This window comes from Sebastes fasciatus, chromosome 6 (genome assembly GCF_043250625.1).
Source record: "Sebastes fasciatus isolate fSebFas1 chromosome 6, fSebFas1.pri, whole genome shotgun sequence".
Classification (NCBI taxonomy): domain Eukaryota; kingdom Metazoa; phylum Chordata; class Actinopteri; order Perciformes; family Sebastidae; genus Sebastes; species Sebastes fasciatus.
The window spans coordinates 15,507,860-15,526,281 of NC_133800.1; the positions used below are offsets into that span (position 1 = coordinate 15,507,860).

Below are 18,422 nucleotides of genomic sequence, written 5' to 3' on the forward strand. Positions count from 1 at the left end.
ACAGGTCGTAGATTACGCTGAAAGCACAGCGAGTCAGGGGAAAACACTGACAGCTCCATTCCTCTTCCCTCCTCTCCTCAGCTCCTCTTCACTCTCTTCTCCGTTGTAATAGCTCCTTTTCCTCTCCTTTAACCTCTCCTCTCTGATCTAGTCCTCTAAAATCTCAGTCCCTCAGCCAGCTGGCGCTCCTCCACCGTGGCACCGTGTCAGGCCCGAGAGAGCAGGAGAAGCAAAGACGGAGGGAGGGAGACGCTGAAAAAGAATGAGAGGGAGTCCGAGGAAGAGAAGAGATGACAGGTAAGGACAGCAGCTGGACAAAACAAGCTGAGTGGACCAAAACAAAAGTAGAGAAAGGAAAGCGAATTGAAAAGAAACAAGGAGATAGAGGACAACAAGATAAGTGGATAACAGGAGGTGACAGCCACTGTCTTATCTTTTCTTTCTGTTTCGCTCACTATTTCTTCCCATTTCATCCTTTCTTTTATCTTATTATCATTCCTCAGCTGTCAGCATGCATTCATGTGCACGGATACAAACAAACTTGCATGCCCTTGAATCCACCGATCAAAACACACACTAAGTCATTGCTGCTGGATGAAATCCCTGAATCCCCAAAAAGTCAATATATATTTCAAAGTTGACATAAATGGGATATTTCAAGTTTGACTGTAATGGATCTGGAGAGTTTCATCTTGTTTTCTGAGGATCAAGTTCCAGCCTGCTTGATAAAGTCGCCCACTTCATCAAACAGGCAGACATCAATAAGTAAAGTTTGTGTCGGATGCAAATATGACAAAAAATGTATTCTGGAGTATTAGGTTTTCACATGTCAAGAATGAGAAATGTCCCATTTAAAGCGATCTACTTTAGCACTCTATACACATCTTAACAAGACATCAGCAAAGGAAAACGGCTACACCATGTACTCCTATTGTACACACCCCCAAGTTTGAATTAGCAACTGGTCCTGTGTGTTTTGATGAAGTTCGGAGTGGTGTGAGGTTCAGGCTTCATTAATAATGCAGCCAGGGTTTGATGACCTGCTGCAGTGATGAGAGGAGCACTGACAGGACAAGAGGAGGAGTTTACCTGAGGTCAAACACGTTTGTGAAGGGCCAGTTCACCAAATCACACAAAAAAAACATTGTTCAGTTGACTATGATCCTTTACAACCTTATATTTTATATTTAATATGGCACCCTTAACCTTGGTGAAATAGAAATCATATCAAAGTATTTTAAATATTTTTTTCCATATACTCTGACTTGCAGCTGTAGTATAATACGGTGACACCACTGGGTTGGAAGGTTGTGGCATCAGTTGTGCCCACTGGTTGAGAGTTCAGGTGTGAAACACAGCCTGGTACCTCTGGTTAAGATCAAGTTAATAAGATCAAGTTAACCTGCCACATAGTAGCAGGTTAGTTTCAGGCAATCAGCTGCCATGGTAACAGACACAGGCTTTCTGTTAACTTAAGTGTTTCTGAACAGGGCTTTTCAAAAGGTGCTTTCAGAAGCCATAGTCCGTTTGGCTAGTCTGAATCAGAGTGAAATTGATCATTTAGGTTCGTTTTCTATTTAGTCTGTTTTGGTTTCACAGTGCACAAATTAAAGCGGACCAAATGTTTTTAAGCAAATGCTAATGGGTGTGTACGAAAAAGCAAATTTATGTTTTTTGTCTTGAGAGCTGCTACTTCCTTGCAGGGAATTGCTGACTTTGATATATTGCTCTTGAAGTGTTTCTACTTTTGACTCAGCACTGATCTACTGTGTGCACAAATCCCTTCTCCTCCAATTTATCTTGAGGGATTTCATAAACGTCAGTATTTTTATGGACTTTATTCAGCATATTCTGTATGTTCTCTTCGGCCCAGATGTCAAACAAACATCGGACTTCTGCAGAAGTCCAGGTCAGTCCTCTCCCACTCACGTTAACCCGTCGTTTACCTGTGTCCATCTCAACAAATGCCAGTGCAGACGGCCTGCATTTTGGCTAGCTTGGAAACGGTCCGAGACCACCTCTCACAAGCAGTCTCGGTCCGGTTGTTTTGGTTTGCCCCAGAGTACGATTAATGCGTTCAAAAATGCGCAAACGAACCGCACCGGAGTTTGATTAAAACAGACTAAATGTTGGCTTGTGAAAGCGTCCCTAAGAGCCACGTATTTGGGTTTTGATTTAACAGATCCAATTAACTGTCTACAGTCCTTACTGGGACGCCAGCCTGTCCAAAAGGATATGTAGTACACATTTCAGAGAAACATGATGGTTACATAAGAAAATGAATGTGTTGAAATCTCTATATATGTTTATAAAATTCTGTTTTCAGTTACACCCACTGGCCAGTGATGATGTTTTCCCTTAAAAGTGAGCTTGGCATAAAAACAACACCAAAAAAAGTCAAATTCATCAGTTTTTGTTTGAAAATGTGGGGTGTACTGAAGCAGCATTTAGAAGCTGTTGCCCTTTTTTTTATTTCAAGGACATAATGTTTAATCTCCCACCTCTAAACCTAGTTTTCTTTCTTTCTTTGTTTTAGTTTATTTAGTTTTTTTCCAGTCATTTATTCACAATTCAACAATTTCAACATACAGATATGAAAGGGGTTAAATAATACTAAAAATAAAAACTAAATCAATCATAATATTCTGACCAAAATAAAAGGTGTAGGCTGAAGCCTGAGCTGAATGGCCTATCCATAAAACCTGAAGTTGCTCGGTTTGTGGAATAGAAATGTGTCAAAATAGGTTTCATTTATCACAATTCATTTGTCAGCACTATGATCAATACAGCGTGAAATGTCAGGAACACTGAGTCCCTGTCCTCATAATCACTTTGTCCCTGCAATAACCCATTTGTGAGCAGGTCTTGTCTGCAGCAATAAGGATATAGAAAGCAGAGTCAACTGAGTAAAGTGTATTTCACACATTCTTCAGGCCAGTGCGTCAAATACAGCAGGGATCTGATGGTGAGGTGATGAATTTACTTGCAAAGTAGAAATTTTGATTATAGAGTAATGGTATATTTCATTATTATTATTATTATCATTATTATTATTATTATTATTATTATTATTATTATTATTATTATTATTATTATTAATAATAATAATAATAAACAAATTAATACACACATGAATAAATCCCCAAATAGTCGGAGGAAAATATTTCTTTTATATGTACCGGTCTAAAGGTCTGCAAAAAGTTCATTTTATACCCTCGAAATAGTAGTTTGACAAAATAATCGTAACTTAAGGGCCACTTCCTCACTTTCTCCAGGGCTTTGAACCGCACATCATGGTATTCATCCGAAGACGGAGTTACAAAACTTAGGTCACGTGATGACAACAGAGTCATCTCTATGACAACTGAGCAAACTTTAGAAAAAAGCTGAACCATTGACCTTGAGTTATTTTGTCAAACTATCTCCAGAACCATTTAAATGCACGACAAACACATACTCTGCTGACTATTTTGATTCTAAATCTGTCAATCACAAAACAGCATGACCGGCTTACCTTTGGCTCCATGGAGATGAAACTATGTCGACCGCGGCTGGACAAAGTCGACCTCTTGATGGTCCGGCTATGGAAGAAGTGATAGTGGTCTTTGAGATCCCCAATCTGCAAAAACACATATACAGACTTAAGAAACGTATTTATTCATTCCATAACCCTTTATACCTCACCGTCACTCATTAATGTAACAACAACAAAAAAGAAGATTTTTCCACAACAGACTCCTAAAAATGATCATGATGAGTAACTGTTCTGTTATTCTAATCTTGTAGAGATGTTTGCATTCCAAGGATGAAACCGATATCAGACACATATACTGTATACACATCATACACACATACACATGCCACTTTATCACAGTAGTTAATGAATAGGGGGAACTCCTGATAATAGTACTTTAAGTACTTCTAGAGTAGCTCCTTCTCTTTAAGTAGTAAAGTTACAATTCTCTAGGTTGTTGTTACGCCCATGGTTTTTCTATGTAATATACATAAAGTTTTGTTGAGGTCTTAAAAACTGTCAGAGAAAAAGACAAAGTGACATGGACTACAAGGCGAGACAGAAAGGGCAAACAAGTCAAACAAAAACAGACAGAGACAGAAAGAGACAGACCAATGTACAAACAGACACAGACTTTGAGTGACAGAGAGATGAGGGGGACAGAAGATCCGCAGACAGACAGTGATAGGCAGACGGCAAGCTGCTGGACGGTGATTAGTTTTAATAATTGATAAAGACCATACAATCCCTCAGATGTAGCCTGTCATGGCTGCCAAGGGTCCTGTGGTGCGTCACTGATCCATGGCTGAGCTCCACCGCCACAGGACCCATTAGATCAGCTTTCAGCTCAATGCTCGTGCACAAACACACGTTCTCCAACTTCCAGAGTGACAAAATGAGAAACAAGAAAAAGTGCCAATAGGCCCTGCTGGATCTCCTTTCAGCAAACACCAAACACTAGGTAAACACGCAGATGTAAAAGCATTCTACATGCATACTAACTAAATGCGCTTCCATAATAGGCGACTACCACTTTGAATGCTTCTCATAGTGTAAACAGGTCTCAACATATCGTGCTTCCACTGCCTATTTAATCTACCCAACATGTGCACTGCCATTAGCAGGCCACCCTTCCCTCTAGCAGTGTCTGCACATGGGGAGAAAAGCTCTACATACAGAATTACACTAAACTTCTGCTGCTCTGCTATTTCTAAGGCCATCTACAACCTGTAAAAAAAAAATAAAAATCAGTCCAATTAACCTTTATCATAGCCTCAAAACCTCTTCAGGTAGAACTATATCTCCCATTCAATGTGCAGTTTCTTAAAGTATTGGTTTGAGTTGTTACCGTCATGACAACATGTGATCAGATGGATGTGCAGGGGTTACATAGTTCATTTTGATGCAATAACCCACATAGTGAATCACAACTTCAGCATAACCTTTAGTTACTTGGGAATTATGTCGTAACAAATAAGTGAAGCGAAACAACTTGCACTTCAGTGATTCATGATGTCTTGCATCATTTTTACGGGATGCATTAACACGCCTATGACACTTGATACAGAGTCCTGCCAGGAATTGCTCAAATTTGATGAGACTTTTCCCATGGAGATTATTCTCAATGTGGGTCACACTACAAGTTCAAGTTTTGCTCAAATAAGTGTGATTCAATTCAAAAGGACCATTACAAGCATCACACAAGAAAAATGAGAGGTCACGCGCACTTCAGGATTCTGCAATTGCGAAAGAAATGTACAGAAATGGGATTGGACTTACACAATACACGTTTTCTAACTTCTTGTTTCATGGTGCAGATGCTGCCGTCTTACTACAGCTGCATTGTTAAGGTGACATCAAGGATAATGCAATATGTACTTCACTTCACTTGTATTTGCGTACAAATGTGGATAGATAGGGGCAATCTGACAGTGGTATTTTCTTTCATATGTTCTGTAATGTTCAGGTGTGTCACACCGCAGAATAATCTGCACCAACTTTCATCCCTGTCCCCCATAACCTATACCCAAACTGGCCCAGAATATGAATTAAAATCATCAACTCAGGCCTCTAGGGCTGCAGCTAACCATTATTTTCATTCATCTGTTGAAAAAAAGTGTTTCCCAAAGCCCAAGATGACGTCCTCAAATGTCTTGTTTGTCCACAACTCAAAGATATTCAGTTTACTGTCATAGAGCATACAGAAACCAGAAAATATTCACATTTAAGAAGCTGGAATCAGAGAATTTTAACTTTTTTTTTTTTTTTAATTGCTCAAATTGATTATCTAAATAGTTGGCAGTTAATTTAATAGTTGACAACTAATCAATTAACCGATTAATCCTTGCAGCTCTACAGGCTTCACACCTCATCTACAATCTACAAACCAAAAAGTATAATAAACTAGAATGGCACTCGGAGAGCGCAGACCTCCGGCAAGGTGCCTGACTTTAAAAACAGATCACAGCACACAGTTATTATCAACACGGTGTGTTTCCGTGTAATCGGCGGATGCCTCTCTTATTCAGCAGCCTTGTTATGTCTGTATAACGCTACACTGCGTTGTCTCTCATCCCGTCATCTACCGCTTTTTTCTTTCTCACCACGGACGGCCAGCAGCTCCCGTACCTGTATCGCCACACAGCCACACACGTATCTCTCTGCTCTCAGAAGGAGGCCGGGTCATGCGTCATCAAGGCGTCATCAGTTACACTGCGCATGTGTTATACCCCGTGGTCTTAGTGCTCAGACTGATCGGAATTCTTAAAAAAAATCCTGAATCCGGATCATGATCCGGATCGCCACCAAAATCTAATGGATTGTTCATTGTGCCACACCCCACCCATCCAACAAATTTCATTCAAATCCATCGCAAACTTTGGGAGTAATCCTCCTAAGAAACAGACAGACAGACAGACAAACAAACCAACGCCGGTGAAAACATAACCTCCATCAAGGCCCTTGGAGAAAACACTGATTGATTTTCTGGTCATCACAGACACTGGATGATAAGCTTGGATACAAATTATCAGTATGTTTGGTATTTTCGAAAAACAACACCTCGTTGGCCTGTTGCCTTTAAGAACTGATGTATCAATATAACCTGCTTAAATAATCTCATAACTAGTTATTGATGCAGCCGCCTCCCATCCATGTCTGGCTACACATCATCACCATCCCTCTCAACTCTGCTCCCATCTCTTCAAAACTCCACTTTGAACAGATATCCACATCTAGGGTCTTGTCAGCTGATTTAGACTCAATTTGGGCCACTGTCTTAGTCTGGGAAGGGGGCTCCATGGTTAAGAGGATTACCCAGAATTCCCCAACGAGGTGCTCTCTCACTCCATGCCAACTCTTTTCATCCATCCGTCCATCTATCGTCCCTTCTTCTTTCGCTCCCTCCTCCCTCCATCTCCCAGTGTGTGGTTATCTTTGTCTGTTCTCCTCTTTCCACCCGTCAAGAAGACTATATTGTCCCTCTGTCACATGTTTCCCCTACCCATCCCCCTTTAACTACTTTGCTTCCCTCCACAACATAAAACCTCTTCTCATTTAGCAGTCATATCCCTAAATAATGTATCATAAACAGTCCGATCCTTACGAATAGTCCTAGCAAGTTTAATCCAACTGAAAAACACTTGTAGTGTATCTCTTTGCAAATAGCATCAAACTGCAACAAAAACTTGCAATAACTCATCACACTCGAGTTTAATTTCATTCTCCATATATAGATCAGTGCAGCACTGATATGAGAGGGAGGGGGGTTGATGATGGGGATGTCAAAGTTCACATCAGGAAACCAAAGTGTGCTGTTATCTCTCCCATGGGAGCGGCTTTCAGCTGACCCCAAAACCAGGAAGTGAAGTAAAACTCTTGTCTATGAGGTGTCAAAGTCCAATGAACGCTCCATATTGAGATGGAAATTAGGGCGAATGGTGGGGGTTGCACTGCACTCCACAGGGGAATTCCTATGGGGGGCTGGTATGGAAAAGGGGGGGAGGACTCCACACATTAGTTCCCGTCAAAGAGAGGGGATAAACGAGGCCATTAAGGCCTGCTCTCTGGGGAGTATAGTGGGTGGGCGGGCTGGATAAGGCGAGGAGGAAGAGGGGGGTTCAATAGCTGTTGACTAGGCTACCCCACAACAACCTGTCAGAATGCCCCCCTCTGTTCCACGCTGTCTTCGCGTCGAGCGCTGGCAAGTGCAGGCTTGAACTGCCCACGTATTTCGGTCACGATACTCTGAAGTATGTGTGGGGTCCATGTTTGTGTGGCCTATTTCTTTCTGCCCACAAAAGGGCACCGGGTTTCTCTTTAAACTTTGTCAAAACACATTTTCAAGTGACCAATTAAAGCCCTCCTCCTGGACCGGTGCTGATAAATAAAATGACATAATGTGAAGGGAGACAGACACATCTCACACAAGGGTTTCCCTTCTCTGTGTATATGCATGTGTTTCACAGCTGTGGCTGTGATTTATTTTAGACTCTGCTAAGCGTTGCCTCCTACATTTGGCCTTAAGTGTCAGATCTAATGGAAATTGTAGGGTCTTACATTGTAAATGCATGCATATGTTTGGTGATTTAAAAATGCCAGCTTTAAAATATTGGCTCAGATATTTCTAGTGAAATATAACATGCTTGTTAAAACAATTTTCTCTTGTAGCGGTGTTTCATCGTGACACAAGAAACCCAGAAGACAACTTCACTCAAGTTGTCAATTTGTGAATGCTGAAAAGTATTTACTGAAGAATTCATCCTAAGTGTAAGTTAAAGTTGCCAAGTAAAGCTAAGGACCAGTCTAGGGGAGGTTTTTGAGTCAGACAGTCCCATATATATATATATATATATATATATATATATATATATATATATGCAAAAAAAAAATTGTACAGTGTTAAAAAAAAAGGACCAACATGTGACATCTGTTTGACTGTGGCTCCTTTTGATGTCAACTCCAAGACCACAAACCAAACAGCACCAGCAGTCTCACTTGTGTGTCAAAAAGGACCAAAGCACATGAGAGTCTGCTGTCTGCTGGCTGTGAGGCTGTGAGGCTGATAGGGAGCTCCCTGCAGCTCCATGCAGCCTGCAAACTGAACATGATCCTCAGTGAAATACAGTGAGGAGGAGAAGGCACCTGTTGTGCCATCCTGCTTTTGGTCTTCTTTATTATAGATCCCTGCAGCCTTTAGATACAGAGAGCTACAGTAAGAAAGTTAGAGAATAACAGAGGAGCTTCATGTTCTCAGGTTTGGACTTCAGACCATTTGTCTACTAGTAAAGGAATAATAACCTTCATGACATGGCAGGAGAGGTTTTTGAGTCAAACAGTCCCATATATATATATATATATATATATATATATATATATATATATATATATATATATATATATATATATATATATATATATATATATATATATGCACAAAAACAATTGTACAGTGTAAAAAAAAAAAAGGACCAACATGTGACATCTGTTTGACTGTGGCCCCTTTTGATGTCAACTCCAAGACCACAAACCAAACAGCACCAGCAGTCTCACTTGGCTGCGAGGCTGATAGGGATGAGCTCCCTGCAGCTCCATGCAGCCTGCAAAACTGAACCTGATCCTCAGTGAAACACAGTGAAACACAGTGAGGAAGAGGAGGCACCTGTTGTGCCATCCTGCTCTTGGTCTTCTTTATTATAGATCCCTGCAGCCTTAGATTCAGAGAGCTACAGCCATAAAGTTAGAGAATAACAGAGGAGCTTCATGGCTCTTGGTCTTCTTTATTATAGTTTCCTGCAGCCTATAAGATACAGAGATCTACAGCAAGAAGGACTATAAGTTAGAGAATAACAGAGGAGCTTCATGGCTCAGGTTTGGACTTCATACCATTGACTTCTACTAGTAAAGGAATAATAACCTTCATGACATTGCAGGGGAGGTTTTTGAGTCAAACAGTCCTATCTATATATATATAGATATATATATATATATATCTATATATATATACATATATATATATAGATATATATATATGCACAAAAACAAAAACACAGTGAGGAGGAGAAGGCACCTGTTGTGCCATCCTGCTCTTGGTCTTCTTTATTATAGTTCCCTGCAGCCTATAAGATGCAGAGAGCTACAGCAAGAAGGACTGAGTTAGAGAATAAGAGAGGAGCTCCATGGCTCAGGTTTGGACTTCAGACCATTTGTCTACTAGTAAGGGAATAATAATGACATGGCAACTTTTAAGAGTTGTCCAAAACCAAGAAAGGACAGAAACACACAAAGAAGATGTAACTTCTGATGGAGCACTAGTCGACCTACCTGTCCCATGTTCCTGTAGCCGTATTTATCCGCTATCCGCTCGGCCACCTCGGCTCCCCCGGCTATCCTGACCGCCCAGTGGTTGGTGTAAATCCGAGCGTCGCACGGTGGAGACGCCAAGCTGAGACTGAGCGCCAGGACGCACAGAAAGCTCCTTCTGCAGGCGGCGGTGCGGACCATCTTTCAACACACTTTAAACTCTTCTTCTCTCTTCTCCTCCTCCTACCTCCTCCTCAGCCGAGCAGGCAAACAACCAAACTTCTTCTCTTCTCGCCGAGCAGGACTCTCATAGAAACACAACTATCCAAAGCACTGAAAGAGAGAGAAAGAGAGATAGACCTTATCCTCAAACCTCTGCTTTCCACATGGGAGAGTTGGAAGTTTGCGTTTCCTCTCTGTCTCTCTCTTTTTTCTCTTTTCCACGGTGGAGGAGGAGGAAGTGTACGTGTCTTGTGTTGCGCGCAGAGCTCCTCCAAAAGCTGATTTCTCTCTTCTTCCTCTCCACGAGCAAACTCGAGGATGTTGGTCGGTTCAGCTCATCGGGCTGCTTTCATGTGGCGAAATGGCTACAGCGCCTCCCCACAAATAACTAGCTGACACTCACTGGAGAGTAGAAACAACTGAAGCCGCGGGGTTTCCCTGCCGAGCTCCGCTGGGTCTTAAAGACACCCCATTCCTGATCCTGGTCCTGATCCACCAGACACTAGACTAGAGGGGGTCAAACTGGGGGCCAGAGGGCCACCAGCTTTCAAGGGCTTTCTCAGGAGGGGCCCCTGGGTAGAATGAAGAATAATTTACTTAAACTGTCTGGAAGTTATCCTAGTTAGACTAAAGAATGATTCTTCATTTTTGATTAATTGAACGTACGAAAAGAAACAACGATCTAAAACAATGTGTGTTTTCTTACATTCTTTAGTAACAACATTTATTCTACTAAACCAGAGATTTTATACAGTCAAATTACCAAAAGCAGAGACGTTCACAGTCATTTCACTAGAACAGCAGGTGATGACCAAATCCTGTTACTTCACCCAAAATCTAATGCATTAAAGGGACTGTTTGTAAGAATCAGAAATGCTTGTTAACAGCGACACCTGTGGCCGTTATGTCAACGAAAGTCAGCGTCGGGCTCGCGCTTGTGCTCGCTCTACATAGACATGAACGAGCATCGCTCAAAACAGTGAGGCGACACACGTCAGCTAAAACCACAATATAACTCTATATTTCAGGCGCTTGGCAGTAATGTTAGCAGACCAGACGAAGGTCTCTCCATGAATCACTGCTGATCCTAGTGTTGGCTTTTCCAAGAGAAACGTTATCGTCTCCCGACTGCGCCCGGAGGGAGACACCGGCACCCGGTCAGAGACGATAACGTTTCTCGCTGCGGAGCCCCGTCACTTCACAAGACATGGGAAACCTCTGTTGGTCTGGAGGAGCTGCAGCAGTTATTTCTGCACAAACGTCCACTGTACATTCACTAGATATTCTCAGAGCTAAACTAACTCTTCTGCAGTGTGGAGTGAGCGCGCATGCACGTGTAGAGGTGGAGCGAGACAGCGAGACAGGGAGAACACGTGCGGTGTGTGAGTGAAGGCAAGCCGGCAGTGGAGCAGAGACTCCGGCCACACGCGAGCGCGCATGGGATCCCGACCCGGTAGATTTGTACCTGTAAAAAGTTACAAACAGTCCCTTTAAACTGTCTGGAAGTTATCCTAGTTAGACTAAAGAACCAATCAATCAATCAATCAATCAATCAATACTTTTATTGCCATGTCAACCCACAGTTGATTGGAATTTTTTTCGGTGCAGTGCTCATTAAAAACAGAAGACAAACAACAAAAGCACACACATGTAAAAAACATAGTGTACATAGGAGACAACCACCTACATTTATACAATCATTCAGACTTAAATGCTAAAATACTGTGAAGAGCCTTGTGCTATTGCATCTTCCCCTAAAGTGTCTAGTGCAAAACATTCCTAAGTGCGTGTTGGCTGGAGCGCAATTCCTTCTGCAAAGAGCCTATGCATTAGAGTTTAGGTGCCTAATAGCATCAGGGTACGTGCTGTTCCTGAGGCGGGATGTCCTACACCTCAGACTCTGAAATCTCCTTCCAGAAGTAATGATTCTTCATTTTGATTAATTGAACGTACAAAAGAAACAATGATCTAAAACAATGTGTGTTTTCCACAATTAACATGTTTCATGTCAAGTTACAATATGGTTGAATCTGTAGATCGGTGCATTTCTACAGAATAGCTATAACCATAACCCTGACCCCCTGTGTTTAACCCCGGCCCTGCTCTGACCCTATTGAAAGCAGCAGTGGGTAGAAATGGAGCGGCATCTGTAAGATTTCACAGACCGGAGGAAAACAAGCAATCAGAGCCGAGCTGGAGCTTTGCCGTCTCTGAGCAGCTGTCAATCACTTGCGGACTTTGATCAAACGGTCAAACCAGGCAGCGCTGATCAAATATGAATCAATATTCTGTTACTTTAATGTCTATTTTCTCACCTCAAATGTTTTCAGAAACATCTGGTAGTGTACTGTTTAGCTGTAAAAATGAGAAAGTTTGTGACCTGGCAGCCATGTTGAGATCTGTTGAGGAAATACCTAGCACCGCCCACCAGCCAGAGAAAACTTTCTCATAGAAATAGGCATTACAGTAACAGAATATGAATTAATATTTGATCAGCATTGCCTAGTTTGACCGTTTGATTGGAGTTTGCGAGTGATTGACAGCTGCATCTGTTGAATGAACAGCCAACAGAAATTCCCTCTCTCTCTGAAATGACCTGTGATTGGCCAAAGTCTCCAGTCACGGGCTAGATTATTTAAAGCCTGAAAACAGAGCCATGAGGAGGTGCAGAAGTCTAGTTTCCTCTCAGAACACTTGAATTAAAATATGCTGAATATATGTTGTTATAGAATCTTTGCCCAATGATGCCAAAACCATTCTGCCTACAGCCACTTTAACCCAGGTCTAAGGGTTAAAATGGATTATTTCTTCATTGACCACACTATTAATCAGAAATAATACTGCCAAAACAAACTGTGTAAAAGAAGAAAAACACAGTTTATTAATCAAACACGTTGAGATGATTAAACATTGGGTGGGACATTAAACATGTGCTACACTTCTAATAATGTGTATGGTTTGCTATAAATACATCTCGAAAATATGTAGCTTTTTTAAAAACAATTATGGTATCTTTTACATTTTGTGGAGTTTTGTTTGTAGACAATGACTATATAGTTAGTAGCAATGTTGTCCTTTTCTGAATTAGGGCAAAAATCTGACTATTTTGTGCATGTAAACATAGTCAGTGAGACAATTCCAGTGAAAATTGGCCTCTGCATTGCTTTAAAGACACAGCTGTGTTGTAACCAGTGAGTCAGTGAGTGTCGGGAAATAAATGTATTAGACCTTAGACCTGAAGGAATGTATGAGTTGTTCATTGTCCTCTGTTGGTATTTTGAAAGTCCTCAGAGTCCTTCACACTTGGCATGCCTTATGTGAGGAGGCTCTGGGTGTCTGATAGGATGAGGACCTTGTAGATACCCCTGATTCCAACAGTCTGAACCAAGGGTTAGACACAACACTGTTTTGCTTTCTCCAAGGTAGTGTGCTCACGTGATTCTGTATGACGTGGGACATCCTGCATTTAGGCTGAGTGAATCTTATGTTACTTTAGTTTTTGGTGTGACTGTGTCTATGCATGCTGTACGAGATCTTCCTGATATCAGATTTGTGTTGTATTCAACTTATATATCCATGTGTCAGTATCCAAGGACAACTGAGGCTCATTGAGTTTGTTCTATTATTCATCCAAGTGAAGATTGACCCTGAGATGTTTATGTGTTTACTAGTGTGTCACATTGCTATAGCTGATACAAACTGCTGCTCATGAATGGTAGTGGTGTTTAAAATGTCACTTTAAAAAGTCCACCAGTTATCAAGTGGATGCATTACATTTAGCTCTCCCGTCCCACACCTTGAAATCATATGTTGAATGCATGCCTTGTCAGTCTCCCGGGCAATATTGACATAGACATACCAATGTAAAGTTGGGTCAGCCATCATCCAATGGGAAACAGACACAGAAAAAAAACAATTATATATATTTAAAAAAACATGACATTTATATATCAGTTTGATGATTCTTTTTGTTGTTGTGACTGGTAGATAGTATGAATTGATCTTGTGATGTATCTTGCATAAAAGTGGGTAAATTAGATTAAGACGGCTAAATCCCTGGACATGAGCTGAACTAACCTCACAGATAACCTAACTGTATGCCTGTGTTACGCGTCAACCACCCGTCCTTCTGCCCTTCATACTGGCTTTACTGCATATCCCCCTTAATCAGTCAAGCTCTAAATGTCATGCCCCTCATCGCAACACAGGTCACAGCTGACTAAACGCTGTCATTATGGAATGTGTCCGGTATTATCTGCAGTTGAGCCTTTCATTCAAGGCCTTTGTTGATTGATGGGTTTTTGTTTTGCAGCAGTTTCCTGGGGATGTCTCTCTGCACAGCGAAAACTCTGTTCTGTTCTGCATGGGACACAAGTGAAAATCAGCATAATTGCACTAATTGCAGCCAATTTCTCGCTGAATGGACCCCGCTGTCACATCTCACAACAAGCGGGGGGACAAGAACATCTCATGGTTCCCCAGATGGAGATGAAAGGGGAGTAAAGGGAAAAAAAAGAAACACCCAGTGATCGTTCTCCATTCAGCCGGATGGAGGGGCTTGTAATTTAAAGAATAAAAGGAGAGGAGACAAAAAACAGCAGAAATTGATTTGAGTATCCAAATCAAGTACCCAGGTCACGAGGCCACCTTGAGAACCGAGGCCCCCGATTTCCATTCAGGTCTAAAATGTCGCGATATCCTGCGTGACAGCGTCACAGCTCCCCGAGTTCCTCCAGGGAGTGAACCGAGTGAACCCCAACAAGACGTCTTTGTCGACATCTGAGAGCGGATCGGTCATGAGTGTCAACAAACAGATTGAGGGGCATTCCTGCGTGCATTCCTGTGCCTCTTCAATGAAATAACAGAGCGCATCGCGTGTTTAGGCCAAACACAACTTTTAAAAAAAACACCACACAACCCCCAAGATACAACACAATGGAAGGCTCCAATAGGAAACTGCAGCCAACTTGCTTTATTCACGGAGGACGCAGCTAATTTGTTCATTCAGTATTAAGCCCAACATCTCTAGGAGAGAACCTCCCACGTGATTTTCTCATCCCATCAAGACAGGGGTGTTGTCAAACATATGTGTGCGCCTCTTACATTCAAGTGCATCCTGCGATTATCCTGCTCCTCCACATCTCTCTAATGTCTCCATGTTTACTCACGATGGCCTTTGCTTCCCTGTTCAATCATTTGCTTTGCTTTCCTCTCCAGATGTTACCCGCATCTTCTTTTTTTAATGAATCTTGATCTGTACATTTCTTTAGAAAGCCTGTCTTTGGTTCAAGTTTTTTAATTTGACCTACGCTGCATCTTGTCTTTTCTTTCCTTCATGTACCTTTCTGTTCCTTCAGTTATTTCCTCGGGCTCATCGCTCTCTCTGACCCCCCTTATCTGTACCTCTCACTGGGTGGGCTTCCTGGGAGTTAAGGTTGACCTTTCAACTTCACTTTGACCTTTGACCTTGTAGCTGTAGGCTCCTGCACTTAGGCTACAATAGCACCTGCCACTCACACGTTCCATACTCTCTGCTCGGCATCTCATCCTCCAATCACCTCGGTTCCCCTCTTCTCTTCACCCTCTCCTTTGTCAGCCACATACCAATGTTATACAGGCTATTCTGGGGGCACACACACCCTACACACTCTGTGGAGAGAGATGGAAGAAGGGGGAGACAGAGAGAGTGGTATAGCCGAGTAAAAGTTTGGTCTCCAGCATCCATGAGGAATGTGGATTCTAATCTCCATGCTAATTGCCTGTGCTTACTAGGTTTGTTCAATCTTCTCATGTCTCAAATATAACTCACAACTGTGCATTTAATCAGTGCCGAGGCCCAATGTTATGCATTATAAATATGGAAGGATATCTTCTAAATAAAAGGGTTAGTTTTCTATGTACCTGCGAGCTGTGACCCACCTGGTCTGGCCTCCTGTGTCAAAAAAGTGCTCCTGTGTCTGGTATGGATCCAGCAATTGACTTCATAACACATAGCTATACATTGCCATCTAGTGGTGACTGATAACATTACACACAGGAGATTGCTGTTGAATTATGTCAATGTTTTCATGTTCATGTCTTAATCTTCTGTCTTTACACTTTTACAGGTGGAGAAGAATTACTCTTCATCTGTTCCTGAACACATCAACTGTGCTCTGAGTACAATATTTCCCTCACTATGCAATGATTAGTGAAAGAATTGCATTTTAAAGCAAAGTAACTGAAACTTTCAACTCGTCAACTAATTCATCGCTCATTTTAACATTGTATCTATTATATTTCATAAGTATTTTGATCGCGCAACACTGATCAAATATTCCGTAAAGAACCTGTGTAATACCTTGGTATCATTGGGGATGCATGTGTGTGAACTTTGGATAGGAAGGACTATATGATCCAAGTTTATTTTTTTCCACTTGTCAAACGATTTCATTGTATTTAATGGTGACCTTTTTAACCATAGAAATAAAATAAAAAATAAATAAAGTTACAACAATTAATTGCAAAGACTAAAAAGCAATTATAACAAAAATGTATATAACGTGTTTCTCGCCCAAAATCGCAGTTTATGTGTCCATCTGGTGAATGAATCATGGTACTGCACTCATCATAAAGGCATTGGCCTGGACGCATTAGCTGGTCAAACAGATCAATGGGTTATGGTTTTCTTTGAATGGGAACATGTCTGATAGATTGATATATAACAATTAAATGAGTTTTACAGTTACCTGAAAAAAAATTCAAATACCATTGCCATGGTACCCAAATGGTCAATTTGAAGATTCCACCTTTACGTGCATCTACTAAAACATCTCCAAATTTGCTCTGCTTCACTTTATTAGCATCATTCTGTACACAGGTAACGTTCAGATGTTGTGTAATGGTTTGCTCGGGCTGCAGCTGCATCATTCCAAAGGGATATTCACTCTAAATGTGTACGGTTTTGTTATGCGAAAATTAAATCTTTCATTTATGCTGCGTTCCATCTTTGTTTACTTTGACCCATAACATACAGTATATAAAGATGCTCTGCAGAAACCTCACAAGTGTTACCTTTATTGTGATACCAAGATTATTCAAATAGACATTGTAGTTGCAGAGAAACACTCTATTCAATTTGGGCATGTCATTTTCAAGCAAGGGTCTGAGACAGACGCCTAGGATTCAAGAGGCTAAATATAAATGATCACATTGCCACGATGTCTTGTCAGTCCTGGGACTGATTGGATGAGGTGCAGACAAACAAGGCTCTCTAGTTCCTGAACAGTTTAACATTTCCTCCTAGAACTCACTCTGCATCCTGCATTACTGCTTCTCTCAAAATAGCAAATGGGGCTGTGACAATCCAAAGCAGGTGATTTTCCACATCTATTCACATTTGTTCTGCATGACCGCATAATTATTGATTGTGTTGAATTACTATTGGAACTTAGAACAATCACATTCTCCAACTGTCCTGTTTCGTCTTTTCATATTTAACCTAAAAGTTTGCGCTGAGCAAAGGAACAAATCAATTTGTAATATATTTATAATATACAGCTTAATCTTCCTTCCTTTGATTTTGTAGTTGCATTTTTTTTTTTCTATTAATAGCAATCATAGAATATGCATTTCATGGGAAAAGGAAGTGTCTTATGATGGAGCCACCTGTGTCTCAAGCTGGGTTACCATATGGCCAACTGGCTTAAAAGACTATTACAGAGAACACCGTTACAGCAACCAGTTTATAGAAAATGCTCATTTCAGTTTCAGGGAACTATTCTTTTGGAAAATAGGGTTTTTGATTAATTTCACACAACTTTGCAAATTTACAGCAGGACCTCACAAGTTAACGATTTGAAATAAAAACTATTTTATTATTCGATTAATGAGCTGTAGTGATACAAATTAAATCAAATTACTTAACTGCCATCCTATTTGCTCATATTAATCGACATACCCTGTAAACCAGTCAACAGATCAAAAATACAACCCCACAACTATCAGATAACCTTGAGAACAAATCTGCAGGTACTTATCGCATTTTCCAACACAAGGATGAGCCCAACCTCTGCCAACTGTCAACCATACGTTTGTGCTGATAATTACTAATTTATCAATCGCAGAAGGTGGAGAATGTGATGTTTTGCCAGCAGCAACAGAAATATAAGTTGCAGATTTGGTTTGAGTGCAATATACATGTTTACATTTTGACTAGAAATTAGGAAATGAAAATAACTGAGGTGTTTTGTCACATCCGATTATCGATATTGTCATGATCTTAATTTCACTAATGACTGACATATGCATACCAAAATATTTTGGCTAAGATGACTATAATTGAAGTTTTACATAACCACAGACACCCATAATGATAGTTTCCATATAACCATATACACATACAATA

General features: G+C 41.0%; 1 protein-coding gene across 3 annotated transcripts in view; it reads right to left on the bottom strand.

The window, feature by feature from the left end:
- The window catches only part of pcsk5b (proprotein convertase subtilisin/kexin type 5b), a 92,054-nt gene extending 81,628 nt beyond the window's left edge, over nt 1-10,426 (bottom strand). For all 3 annotated transcript variants that reach the window (XM_074637843.1, XM_074637842.1, XM_074637841.1), the window contains exons 1-2: nt 9,836-10,426; nt 3,515-3,619 (exon numbers count right to left, since the gene is read on the bottom strand). In XM_074637843.1, the coding sequence (XP_074493944.1) occupies nt 3,515-3,619; nt 9,836-10,015 (285 nt within the window). In that variant the 5' untranslated portion in view covers nt 10,016-10,426. The remainder of the gene's footprint in view (nt 1-3,514; nt 3,620-9,835) is intronic.
- Between the last annotated feature and the right edge of the window lie 7,996 nt (nt 10,427-18,422).